Source organism: Gallinula chloropus, assembly GCF_964237585.1.
Source record: "Gallinula chloropus genome assembly, chromosome: 23".
NCBI lineage: Eukaryota > Metazoa > Chordata > Aves > Gruiformes > Rallidae > Gallinula > Gallinula chloropus.
Genome location: NC_140108.1, coordinates 3024756 through 3038766, shown reverse-complemented (window position 1 = coordinate 3038766; position 14011 = coordinate 3024756). Strand labels below are relative to the sequence as shown.

Below are 14011 nucleotides of genomic sequence, written 5' to 3'. Positions count from 1 at the left end.
AAGTCTACAGCAGATGGTTTAACCAATGAGCAGGGAATCACTTGTGTAGCATGCATGGCGACTGGCTGACATCTGTCCACTGGAGCAGGTTGACCAAGATGAGAACTATTACTTAAAGGCAACAGCAACTGGGTTTATTTTTTTTCCCCCCTAGAAAGTCTTTTAATATCTACTGCAGAAAGACTGCAAGTCTTGTCTTGCATAAATTGGTCAATAAAATCTCCTGCCTCTCCCTCTCTCCTGATCCTGCTAGAATGTAACCCAAATAAATCCTGAGAAATTAACTACACCACTTTGAAAAGAGGTTTTCCAACAAATATGGAGGCCATCATTTATCTGCATAAGCAGACTACATAAGCATGGAGTCAGTGTACAGAATACATGGAATCTGTGTATCAGACAGCAGTTTGCATGCATTCCTTCAGAACATATGGATGTGTAAGCTTGTGGGCATCAGAAGGCTCAGAAATACTCGACTCAGGTGCATGCACGCCAGCTGTGTGTGCACGTAGGTTGAATGCAAAGCAGCAAAGAATCACCTTCTGTAACAAACTTATTTTGGCAGAAGAGCAGCTCATAGATTTTCTGATAGCTCATCACTTCCTTTTTCCAGACAAGCCCAGCACTACCCCACTCCCCTCTCAACCACCTGCCATTCAAGGCAACACCTGAAAAGTGCTACTGAACCCCCAGAATCAACCTCCTGCAGAATTCTCACACACTGTTACAGACACAAAGCCTTAGAATGCAACACCTATTTCTCCCCCAGTACTGATGCTGGTCTGTCAGCTGCACCTAGAGCAGAATCACCACAGAGCAGCCACAAAGCGTGCCCTCAGGGTGGCTTCCCCACCTTCGCTCAAGTCCAGGGAGCCCTGAATGTGCTGTGAGCCTGGACCCTGCACTTGCCCCTCTCTACAGTCCCCTTACTAGCACAGAGACATGCAACACAGGTGAGTTTCTGTGTATCTTGAGACTGCAGCATGCATCTGCTCTCTTAGTAGGAATCCTGGCTTTGAATGGAGAGGAACAACAGCACAACTGATGTCCTCTTTTACGTACAAGTTGTAGGTTGCATATTCCTTTGAGCTTTGAATCCAATAGCCCACTGTGGTATGCACATTGTAAGTCTGAATTGTTTTTCCTATTCAGGGAACAGAGGTCTTAAAACATCAATGATTATACACCCTGCTAGTGGAGAAAGCAGCACAGGGCAGCCTGAGTCTGGGGGCACCCAGGGGGATGGAGGAGCCTGAGAGCAGAGCGCAGCAGGGACTGTGTTGGCATGCCTGCACCAACCAGTCCCATCAGCCAGGTAAGAATTCTCTGGAGAGAAGGAAGTCTGAGAAGAGAGCATCAAAACTGCAAAACCAGGAGTAGGTAGAGGCAGGAATGTATTCTGAACATCCCTGCATCTCTCACCACAGAGCTCACGGGCTCCTGCTGCAGCAGGCACAGGCTGCCTTGGGGCTGAGGAGCTGCCACTCCTCCCCAAGGCCAATCTTGGGGCAGAAGGAAGGAGGGCAGGATGCTGCCTGCCAGGAGGGAAGGTGTGTGCTGAGCCAGCCCCAGCCCTGCAGTAACACACTGACATTTCTCTGCACGACTCGTTGCTGTCCCATGGGTATGGTCACTGCCCCCAACATTAAAGATGGCTAAACTTGTTCAGGTTTCTTCTTAGAACAGCAGACACATCCCTACAACACATGAAGGTCGATTTATCTAATTAAAATGATTTTTTTAAAGTGTTACTTACAGAGAATTTAATTTTTCAAAAACAACTTTTTTCTTCAAGAGGCTTTTGAGCAGCTACCCAACTGCAGAGCAAAAATCACCAGCCCTGGTTACAGACAAAGCATCAGAGCAGTGGAAAAAAAGGGTCACCCAGCCAGTCCACTGTTACAATAATACAAGCTATTGTTACACAGCTCCTGAATTAACCTGCATTGGTTATATAGCACGTTACCATAGGTACTAAGACCTGGAACTGCAGTTTTCTGGCTAACAGCTTCAGTGTTGATGTGTCTGCAAACAGGAGTAACGTTTCTCTCCCTCCATCACAGCAGCACTTAAACAGTTAAGGCACATCTGGACCTCTGTCCCCATTTCACCCAATTCTTACTTCACTTGTCATTAATAAAGAGTTCAAATTGGTCCTTGTAAACAAAAAATCTGATGATATGCAACAAAAAACAGTAGCACAAAAGGAACAGCTTGGAAAGAAACTCATTAGCTGTTGCTTTTCGGTACGCTCAGTAATTAACAAGTAACGACGCCTCCAGCAGCCTTAAGCCCCCAGTCATCTTCTGACTCAAGTCATAAAAATTATTTCTGCAATTCAAAGTCAGCAAAACTCCACAATCAAATGGGTTTTGTCTTCTGACTGAACGTTACATGGAAGCAGGAGTCCAGGTCAGGCCTCCCTCTGCCTCTCCTCCCTTGTCAAACCAGGAGTAATAAGCACACGACTGGTGGTATTTCCAGCTGCAGCTTTTGATAAAGAAAACCCCTGTTGTCTGCTACCTCTCAAACGCAAGTTGGCACTGAGCAGTCCTGATGCCAGCTCAGGGATGTGCCCTGACAGCCAGAGCTTTCTCTGCTCCTACAGGGACTGTGAGGGGTCCTGGGAATGCTTCAGGACATTCCCAAGGTGCCAAGCACAATGGTGAATGGACTCTTCACACTGAGAACCAGAGTCCCCACAGAAGCTCACTTGGCCCTTACTATAACACACTCCATTTCCACTTCAGGTGTTTGGGTTTCCTTCCCTGTCTGTAGATTATCAGCTGAGAGAAGCAGCTGCCAAAAAGCTGGTCCTGGTAAGGTAACTGGATGTGTGATTTACCAAACAACTTCTAGAAGATAAGCACTGGTGCTTAAACACCTTAGGGAGTAAAAAGCAGTGTGAAGAGCTCATCTGCTTCTCTCTGGCTCAGGTAGGAACAAACACCCATCTCAAGTAGGCTGCATGCATCTTTACTGCAGCTTCCTGTGATCTAGCCAGAACACTGTCACAGTCCCACCACAAAGGACACTGTTCCTGGTTGTATGTGAGTACAGACCCCACCACGTCCCAAGATCTACTAACAGCCATTTCAGATACTGAAAAAATACCCCAACACCACCACCTAAGCATGCCCAGAATGAAGATACATGTCCTTTTTCACACATTCATGCATTGGTAACATCTACTGCAGAGCTCTGTCCTGTTACAAAAGCAGCAGTGTTAGTTGTTGCAGTAGGGTTAGTTTATACAATATTCTTTTTGATATCATTAATGGAGGTGAATCTTACTGGCATATCTTGGCTGCAGCCCCATGCAAGCAAGCAGAAAGCAAAAAATATTTAAAATGGAAGAGAGGAACTGGCTAGCAGGCAGCTACACTCACCCTTTTGTACAGCCTATGGTCCACCAGTGGGCTTCAGATAGCAAAACAATACCAAAGAGCTATTAGCACACACATGGCAATAACTGTACCTTACCAAGAGCTTCACTTCAGGGAGGAGGAGACAACACTTCTGCTTGCCTGGAGAGAAAGAACCCTTCCCACTCCTGCCTACTGGACTCCTCCTCTTTACCAGGGAAGAGCAGTCCTGTGTTTAGGATTTTTAGGGCAGGAAAAGTAATAAGCAAGCAAAATCAACCCAATGCTGTTGTCCCCGGGGCACTTCTAGCTGCACCCTATCTTCCCTTGCAGTTTTCTATCTCATTCCAATTGCTACTCCATAAAATACCACTGCAGATTATAATCCCAGCCTAGCAACTGTGTAGTCACCTCTCAGAACAGGTTTTTTTTTAAGAATGGGAGAATGAAGAGGAAACAGGAGGTTACCTTCCCAGCGACAGCTGACTGTAGGGACCACACATGGATTCAGCTCAACAAACCCCAGCTCACTTTGGAGCTCTTGCATTTCCTGTGGTTCTAGAGGAGTGATACCTGCAGATCATCGAGCACTAAATACACAGACCCTTGTTTTGCCTCACACAGGGTGCCAGGAGAGAGCTCAACTCACAGTAGGTGTACTGGCAGGCTTGGGTTGAAGGTTAGTCAAGTGTCAGCCTGCAGGTCTGGGCACCACAGGAAGATGTGTGAAGGTCTCCTGGGAGCCCAGGAAGTTTCTGTTTCTCATTCCTTGACAAACAATGCTGCTGTGACAAGTCATGTTGATGCCATGTTATGGCTGATGCATGTTTTTCACCAGATCTTTGAGAATATGACAATAGATGGATAAATATGGGTTTTTTTCCAAAGTCAAAAGGAAACAATACATGTCTGTCAGAATGACTGCTGCTGATGAATGACCAGTTTTGTCTCCATGACACCTGATAATATTCAGCTAGTAGAGCTCCAGTAACTTCTCTAGGAACAGATTCAACCAAAACTTACAAGTCTTTTCTGATTTTCATCACTGTCTACACATCCATTACTGAGAGCTCCAACCACAGCCTGCAAGTCCCTCAAAACACCTGAAATACTGTCTGACCAGGCAACAGACATAAGTTCAGGAGATCAGAAAACAGGAGACCAATCTGCCTATGCACTCTGTGCCCTCAAGCTGACAGGAACCATGCTTGGACTACTGAGCCTTGGTGCCAAGAAACTAATAAGCAAAATAGGACAAGACCATTTGAGCTGTTCTGAATGCTAGCAGAGACAGAGTTCTCATAATTGGCTTAAAGTAGACCTCAATCAAGTTAAAATAGGAAAAATACCCCAACCAACCAGACAGTATCTGTCATTTCTAACCCATGTACTGACAAGGGTTTAACAAGTGGCTCCATAGTGCCATTTTTACCCTACAGAGCATCAGGTAACGTTAGATGCTGGCTTGTTACGGTTTGCCCTGGATGTTCAGGACCCTAGGGCTTGCTTAATTTCTTGTTTATGACAGCAGTGTGCTAATTTGGAGCATTTCAAGAGGAGTCTGTGATGGGATTTCAACAAGCAGTACTCCTGACACAGTGTGTGTGGCTGTTAGCCTAAGTAGCAGTCACATTGTTGTCAGCTGCATCCTGTGTCAGCGTTACACAGGACGCACAGTAGACTGAATGGATACAATTAGGAGGCTTACACAGAGGTGCTTTTAGACTTACTTGACACCCTGAGATTTATTACTCTATCCTTAGAAAGAGGTAAGAAAAAGTCAGGCAGTGAGGGATAAATGTAATTATTAAGACACAGAAAAAAGAATTCAGAAATCCTGAAAAAGAGCAGATGAGCAGGAAGCTGTTCCTTCATTTCCCACCTGCTACTCCAGCATCCACACACTGTGAGCAGGGCATCTGGGAAAGGAGGTTCAGGGTCAAGCTTGGGAAGGAATGAATACTAGTGGTTTTGCCAGGATATGGCTGTGCCAGGGAAAGCACATGGATCTGCCAGTCAGGCCAGGGGCCAAGGAAGCAAACAGGTCTGAGTCAGCTGAGAACCCAAAGCAGGGGACGCTCCATCTTAGTAAGTACATCTGTACCATTTCCACTTGTCTACTCTTCCCTTGCAGCTGTTTACACAAGCAAAAGGCTTCAATCCACCTTCAAAACCCTGTGTGGCACTAAGAGCTCTAAGAACCCGACGTGTGAGCTGTTCTTCACTAAGAGCAAGCAAGCACAGGGACCAGGTCTCTGCACAGTGTCAGCAGCCAGGAGAGTCTGTGGGCCTGTGAGATCTTCCCACAAGTGCAACCCCAGGACCATGGAAGCAGCTCAGGGAGCACAAAGTGGTTTAGAAAACTTCTTTCTTGGCAACTGCTTGCTAGAGCTTTTCTTGGCAAGTGAGAAGAATACAGGGAAGGAGGCCAAACCTGTCTCAATTCTAAAGTTCTGTCAGTGCAGTAAGCTGGGGAATTTGTGTCTCAAGCAGATTCTAAATGCTGGTTTTGTCACTTGGTTAAGCCTTGCTTTGACTTTTAGCATTTACCAATGCCAGAATGCCCCTGGTTCAAAGTTGTGCCAGTTAATAATAGCAGTTACTAACACAGTTTAAAGCCCTTATGATTGCTTGGAGAAAGCACATGGCCAGGACTGCAGGACCATTTTTGTTCTGGAACAAAAAGGAATGCAGTTTTGAAACACAGTTAACATCCTCTGTGGAAACAAATTACTTCTTTCTGAGGTCACATCCTAGCCAAGAAAGGTTGGATTCCTAGAAGGAACTCCTCAGTAGCCACAACAAAGCACCTATGGACACAGACCGGGCTACTCACTTCAAATACTGCGCAGTGTGGTGTAAGCCACAGGCAGCCCACTGACAACAGACCCCCTGCTTCTTTGTACTTCTTCTCTATAAACACCCAAGGCCTCAACAACCTGCCTCCCAGAGACACACTGCAGCAGTGACCACAGTGCTGAAGAGAGGAGACAGACTACAGGCAGAGGGAAGGACTTGCCTGCAAACTTCAGTGACGCGAAGGAGGGTCTTGATCTACAAAGGAAACAGCAGATGCTGAAAGAGAGGAAGGTAATGGGCTGAAGGCAAGAAAAACTACTGGAATCACAGGCAATTTAAGCCCTGGAGAGTCTGGGTTATCTGACAGCTGGAGTCTTAAATGAGCATAGTTGAAGTGCATGGCACATCCCAGACACTGGTGGGAGACCCAATGATACAGCCAGTCACGAGGTGTTCTCTGGGCCGGTGTGCGTTGGCTGTGGCAGCCTCTGGAGCCTCCATGGATGGAAACGGGGGCATGGCTTCCCCAGGGACAGCCTTGATCTTAAGCAGGTCCAAGAGTGGATACAAACATTCTGAGCCTCTGCCTGCTTCAGCAGGACACACTACCCAACACACACAATAAAACAAACCTTATGGTCTCTACCACGTGCACTGCTGAGAGCACGAAGCCACTCGTGCTTCTACATGAACAACTGTGGCTGTTTCAAGTGCATTTGGAATTGGCCTGTAAACTATAAAGCCCTCTTTCTTGTCCACACATGTTACTTCCCAAGGAACCTTCAGGTAAGATCTCCTTCCACAATATGAGTCACACTGACCTCCTCCAACTGCAGCTCTGAAATCCTACAAAATGGACCAAGTCTGTTTCTACCATCAAATTTATCACGTGCCTCTCTGCCTCTCAGAGCTCTCCTTGTTGAAACATCACTGGGCTGAACTAGACATGCTTCGAAATGCATCAGGTCTGACCAGCTCCTGTGTGGATGAAATGCATGTGTGGTGAGAATGGAAGGAGCAGAGTCAAAATTCACTTTAGTCTAGATAAAGTTCCAGCCTGTAACCTGAACAGATATAGGATCCTCTCATTGAAAAAATCAGAACAAGTGCCCTGCATGTAGCAGAGTGCTGGCATGGCAGCAGTAGCTGCCACATGCCAGAACTTTGGCAAGCCTGCGCAGGTTCCCACACTGGAGGATGATTCATCTTCACTCCCATTTTACTGAGGTAGGTGTGGAGTGGCTGACAGGAACTAACCTATCAGCTGCTCTGTTGGCACATTCCATCTATTCACATGGAAATGGAAAAGAAGCTGTAATTGATTAGAGTTTACCAAATGATCCTGTGAACAAACTAAACAAACTAAAGGCATTTCCAGTGCACATCACATGTTGCATTTTCCCACCTACCACACATACTTTGTGCAGAGCTGACGGGGTGTACCTGTGAGTCAGTAAGCTTTTTTTAAGACTTCAACTCCAGCTTTTACACTCATGTGTCTTGCTTGCTCCAAGTTTCTTTATTCTGTGCCTACCCAACACAACCTGGGCTGCTGGAGCTGAGCATCATTCTCTTCCAGCCACAATCCTAAGGTTAGAGATGTCCTTTTTTTTCCAGTTTGTCTTGGAAGCAGCTGGGCTTTACTATTCAAACAGAAGATCTGTAGTGAGCTGACTCTACTGTCTGTTACATTGCCCTGATTGCTGACACACTGGAATAGCTCTAACGAAGGGCAGATACCAAAGGCAGCACCATACCTGTGGCGGCAGCGTCGTAGAAACCGCATGATCTTGCGAGCAGCTTGATCCTGCTTCTTCGTGAGCAGGCTGCTTCTAAACACAAAGAAACCCGACACTGAAGTGCAGGCAAAACCAAGGGGAATAACACCAAAGGCAAGAGCAATGACCCCAGCGAGCATAAAAAAACCAGCCTGTAAAGATCCTGGCAGCATCTAACCCCCAGCAGCTCACCTGAGTTTCTGCTGGACGATGGTGGCTGCCCGGCGGTTTTGCCTCCTCTTCCCGCACTCTTTGTAGCTCCGATAGTACTGCTGGATCAGCATCGCAGCTCGTCGGCTCTGCTGGAATTTCTTCTGCTCATAGTAGCTTCGGAATTTGCTCTGGATAAGAATGGCAGCTTGTGTCATCTTCTTATAAAGTGCATACTGCAAGAGAAAGAGACAGAGAGAGACGCTGAGGCATTCCAGCGGTGCCTGCAGGGAGCGGCTCCTGTGCCACTAAGACTCCACAACAAGCATCTGCTCACTGAACCATATGAGAACAGGGTGGCAGCAATCTGCAGCTACTGTGAGATGAGATGCAGAACCTAGTCAGCATCAAGAAAGCAACCACCTGTCTTGCTGCCCCTGGAATAGTTTGATGGGATTGGTTTCAGGTAATACCTAGCTGGCAGAAGCTCTACGGGTACATGCCAGGGACCATGGCTTGTTTGTTTCCCTTGCATAAAGAAATCTCATCACAAAGTCCAGGAGGGCTGTTTCTGTGCAGCCATCCTTAGTGAAGGCTCATAGCAGCAGCAGCAAAGTATGCCCAACTAAGTGACTGTAAGGATAAAGCAGTGTGAATGACTATTCCAAACCACTAAAAAATTAAAACCAAAACATGTGGGGGGTTTGTGTCTTCCTTTAAAAGTGTATTTTAAACAAATCAAGAATGAGGTCTGCTGCTCACAAGTGTATTTCACTTACCCAGGACAGCACAGTACTCTCAAAGTTTTGGTTGCTCAGATATTAGTTTAAAACCAAACATTTCAAATTATGGATTGATGTGATTCTATCTTTAGAAAAACCTCAAACAAAACCCCCAAAACCAAACAAAGCCCCGAAATCCCAATAGTTAATTAAGCAAGTCCAATCCTGAGCCTAAGTCACAGGCAAAACTGAATCTCATCACACATCTATAACATGCATCCACTGAACTTGTGAATTTGAGTGAGCAGTCACACACATCCAAAATCCCCTCTAGCCCTCTATCATTTCTAGCCCTGTGATTTCACATAAAGTAGGCACAAGCTCTTAAGATGAAAATTTTCTTTATTTTACATCCTTTTCCTTTTAAAGCATGCAGGTAGATGGGAGAGCTGCTGTCCTGTTTTTCAGCTAGGACACAGTTCATTTTCACAAGCAGCTGCCAGGGGACACTGCAGGACAGGTTTCATGGAAGCCTGATGCCTTCATGCATATTTTTAAGTCCCTTTTAACAACACAGATGGAGAATAAGGTATAGAAGTTGCACTCATACCTCTGAACTAACACTACAACAGAGGCTTTTAGTGTTTACTGATCTTATTTTGAAAGTTTCAACACTTTCAAAACGTATGTGCCTGTTGTTCCTGGGTCTTTTATCAACTGTGACTTCTGCTCACTTTGTCAGACAGATGAGACACAGAAATAGGCAACAGAGGTGCTGCCCCATGCAGGGTAACGTCCTAACATATCTCAATGGAGTTTTCCTGTCTATTGGGGTAAAAACCTCAAAAAGCAAACAAACACCAACTCCCACTCCCCATCAACAACACTCCAAAGCAAAAACCCCTCCAATATCATCACAGGCCACTATTTACCAAATTTCACTTTCTGGAATTGAAGCAGTCATTAGGTGCAGTTATATTTTGCCATTATTCATTTCCTTGTGGTTTTTATTTGTTTATTTGTTTTCTTTTTAAACATTTTTAATGAAATAGATCAGATTGAGGTTTTTCAAGAAGCTATTTTAAAACAAGTCCACTTATGGGCTTGTCATGGTTTCCCTTCCAATTTTTAGCCCAGATGGGACTTCTGTGGCTGAGTTACAAACCCCTGAATAGAAGGGTTCAAATATGAAGCTGGGATGTGAGCTATGACTGTTCAAATCTAGTCATAAGGCTGTGCTGATCTCAGCAACACAGTAACATAATAGAGGAATCAGGCACATGAAAGATAAAATAGCAGTTACTGGCTAAGCTAGACCAAATATGTCTGCATTCAACTCTAAGACCCACGTAGCTGATTAGCCACTCCCTCTCCTCTTTTGCCCTCCAGCTGGGAAGAAGATAAATGGAGAAGTCCCCTAACCTGGGTGAAGCAGTGAGCCTCTGTTTGTACAGGGGCCCTGGGAAGCTCAGCTCACCTGTGCTGACAGAACAGTACTTTGATACAGAACCACGGCTTCAGGTGGAAGCTGTGGATAGAAAATTACCCTGAGGACACGTTCTTCCTAGGAAGAGCATGCTCTGCCTTTAGAACAGCTCCAAGAGAAACTCAGCTGAATCTAGTATGATGAGAGCAACATGTTCCACTGCTGGGAAATCCATTTTCACATTGCTAATTATGGGCCATGCACAACTGAGACCAGCATCAGCTGCTGTGCCTCTGGCATGAGCAGCAACATACCTAAGACTGTGGTCTGAGGAATTCAGGGCACAGGTATTTCCAAGATAAATGCTCACACTGCTTTGGTGGGCAGGGAGAATGCAGAGGGCACTGGCTGTAGGGATGGGATTTCTCTTGCAGTCCCCAAATGCCAAGGCAAATGTAACAGAGTCATGGCTAATCGACAGCAAAGGAAAGCTTGTCCTCCAAAAACTGGCTTCAAAACCTTTCCCATGCCCCTGCCCATCACTGCTTATACAAGTACCTGTAGAAGCAGGAGAGACTTTGTATTTATTTAGTTGTATTACTAGGTTGATATGCTGTGGCACACCAGCCACTGCGTGCCTCCCGTGAGGTTTGGTTTGTCAGTGATTTCTCAACCACAGAGATTTACTTGTGGATACTATTAAAACATTCATTGAAATGCCAGGTTCTCCTGTTTTATATTGAATGTGAAAAGTTAGTGACCCACAGGGAACTGTTTCCAAAATAGTGTTTGTATTACCTTCAAGGCTATCCAAGTAAGCTTAGGGAAAAACAGAAAAATACACAGTTAATGTTAGTTCTGCAAATAAGGAATGAAAAAAAAAAAACAACCACCAAAACCCCAAAACAAAACCATCTTCTTTCAGGAAGCAGTGACTCCAGGATCCAAGACAAAGCAGTCTTTGAGAGGAATTCAACTTCCTTATTACAGGAAGCATCACTCCAGAATGACAGCCATGTGACAGGTCGAATGTGAATCATGATGCAATCACCTAACACTAGAAAGGCTTCCAAATAAATGGTTCTGAAGGCTGTAAAAGAGCACATCTTGCCTTTCATTTTACATAACATGCTGCCAGGCATCAGCCAGCTTGAGTCTAGCAAGGATAAGTGGTATGTGGGCTCTAACCACCCCACAACCAACACCAAAACAAAAAAAACAACCAAAAAAAACCAACCCCAAAGCCCAACCATCAAAAGGTAGAAGTATCTTCTTTTTCTGGGGTTGAGAACTCAGCCTAAAAGCATATCTCCAACTAGAGTCTGGAGAACAGCCTCAGTCCTGGAACAACTTGCATCAAGCTAAAACATGTGACTTCCCATAGTTTAAGTGTTTAGTATGTGCAGAATAAACCAACCTATTTTTCATCTTCACCTTTAGCAAAGGCAAAACCAACTTCAATTTCACAATGAAATTTGGCAAGCAACTAGTCATGCAAAAAGGCCAATATGGAATGTGTCACTGCCAGCATGGAACACATCACTGCCCTCCATCTCCTAGCAAAAAAATGCAGACAGCATCACAAACCAAACCCTTTCCAGGATTTCCTCCAAAGTTACAATTCAGGACGTGAATCTTCTTCCCTTCTCAATTTTTCCTGAGCAGGATATTTCATTACTGCTCACTGAACAGCATGCAGGAGGAACAGTCAGGTAATTCCCATTCCCAAGTGCTGTGTTCTGGCACCTGGTGTTACTTCATGAGGTGTCACTTCCTCGATTACCTGTTTGTACTTTCGGTAGCAACGCTGAATCACAGCAGCAGCCACCTCTTGCTGCTCCCGGAGCGGACGACCCTACATGAAGGAAAGAAGCAGTAAGTACTCCCCAAAAAGCAGAACAGATGATGTTAAGTGGCTCACACGCTGGCAGGGACCTACTTCTAAACCTCTCCTACTCCAATTCAGGTCTAGATATTTCCTGGAGATCTCTCTACTGTTGATTCACAGAAGGAAAGAGCCTCAGAATTGATCTTTACATCAAGCAGGCAACTAACCAGAACCTATGGGGTGTATTTTGAGGATATGCTCTGTGAATGTTCCAGCACAGGGGGCATTCTATGGCATGTCATGCTCTCCCCAGTATGGCAGGTGCTGGGTAAAGATCAGCAGGTAAATGTCAGAAACACTGGAAAGGTTATGACAGAAACTGTTATTTTTGTCCCAGGATGGAGATGTTTTGTAACAGATTATACTCTCTCACACCCAACAAGGAAGACACTGGGCGTTTTGGCCACATACCTTGTATTTCCTGAACACTGTCTGGACGAGTTTGGCAGCTTCATAGAGTTCTCTCTGCTCATGATCAGACAGAGTTAACTGTGCAAACTCATTTTCTACCTTCTCGCTGGTGGATGCACTCAGAAATTCAGACCAGTCTGCTGCCGAGGGAAGGCTGGGTTTCTCAAAAGCTATTTCACTGATTGGTGAGCCTGCAGGGCTCAAGCTGGTGTTCGAAGAAGGGGTCAGGGGTTCACTATACAGACTTCTGAAATATCAATCACAGTAGGAATTATTGTCTCAGAAAGCGTCTGGGCTGGCATCACAGACAAGGACATTTCTGAGTTCAAGACAGCAGCTCATGCTCCCCACCCTCTCTCCAAGCAACATCCCACACTCCTGAGCCTATCCGTAGCAGAGTGCACAGGCTTGGCACTGGATGAGAAGTCACAAGTCAAACCTCCTGTGCACTTTCCCCCCCTGCTGCATGCACTCCTGTTCTTCCAGGAGTTTGTAGCTGTGCTGGCAATGGCACAGCTGAGCACCGGAGTGCAGTTGAGCTTGGAACATCAGCATAGAGTCCCACAGAGAAACAGCATCTGCTGGCTAAAGAATCAGTGCATGCTGCCCAGCCCTCAGAGCGCTCAAAAACCCAGGGCTGTTTCCCAGCTCTTACTGACCTTATCTGTGCAGCACTTGGCAGATGATCGACATCAGCAAGGTAACTGGCCAGCCAGCTCATTGTGGTGCTCATGGCAGCATTGTCCGTTCTCTCCACCAGCGGTGACTCCATCGGCACAAAATTCTCCCGCTTGATCCTGTCAGGCGTGGCTTCAATAATGTGCTCTGCAAGTGTCATCATGTTCACCTGCCACAGGGGAGAGCAAAGCAAAGCAGACTTTTGCTGCCTGGTCGCAGAAGCCTCCTGCTTGCACATTACAGGTCAGCTTTAGACACAGCCCCACCTTCCCCAAACTTGTGGCAGCTGGAATCTACTGTTTGTCTCAGCATTGGAGAGAAACTCATTAACCAAAGCTTGTTGGATTTTCTGCCTCTTCTGACAAAGCACTGCAGGGCTTCAGATTCCCTAGACTGCTTTTTCACCGAGTGTACAGGCAGCCTGAGAGATGTGCTGAAAGGTCTGTACCACTGGACTGTTGCTGTTCACTACCAACAGCTGTCATTAGTACCTTGTCTCCAAAGAAAAAGCCATCTTGCCATGTTCACAAAGATGTGCAGTACAGCACAACAGGACAATTAAGGCACATCAAGAGAAGTTAAAAGCCTTGGGACCACAGCTTTCATAGAATATCCTGAGTTGGAAGCGACCTGTGAGGACCATCAAGTCCAACTCCTGGCTCCACAAAGGGCCAGCCAAATCAGAGCATGGGACTGAGGGCATCATCCAGACGCTTCTTGAACTCAGTCAAGCTCAGTGCTGGGACCACTTCCCTGGGGAGCCTGTTCCAGTGCTCTACCACTTTGTCAGGAAT

At 45.9% G+C, this 14011-nt stretch overlaps 1 protein-coding gene across 5 annotated transcripts in view; it reads right to left on the bottom strand.

The window, feature by feature from the left end:
- The window catches only part of CAMTA1 (calmodulin binding transcription activator 1), a gene marked incomplete at both ends in the record, with an annotated part of 245308 nt that overhangs the window by 5518 nt on the left and 225779 nt on the right, over nucleotides 1–14011 (bottom strand). For 3 of the 5 annotated variants that reach the window (XM_084274547.1, XM_084274550.1, XM_084274548.1), the window contains 7 exons: nucleotides 3390–3420; nucleotides 7922–7996; nucleotides 8135–8328; nucleotides 11039–11059; nucleotides 12024–12095; nucleotides 12540–12786; nucleotides 13199–13386. In XM_084274547.1, the coding sequence (XP_084130673.1) occupies nucleotides 3390–3420; nucleotides 7922–7996; nucleotides 8135–8328; nucleotides 11039–11059; nucleotides 12024–12095; nucleotides 12540–12786; nucleotides 13199–13386 (828 nt within the window). The remainder of the gene's footprint in view (nucleotides 1–3389; nucleotides 3421–7921; nucleotides 7997–8134; nucleotides 8329–11038; nucleotides 11060–12023; nucleotides 12096–12539; nucleotides 12787–13198; nucleotides 13387–14011) is intronic. The other 2 variants (XM_084274546.1, XM_084274549.1) reach the window with 2 other exon arrangements.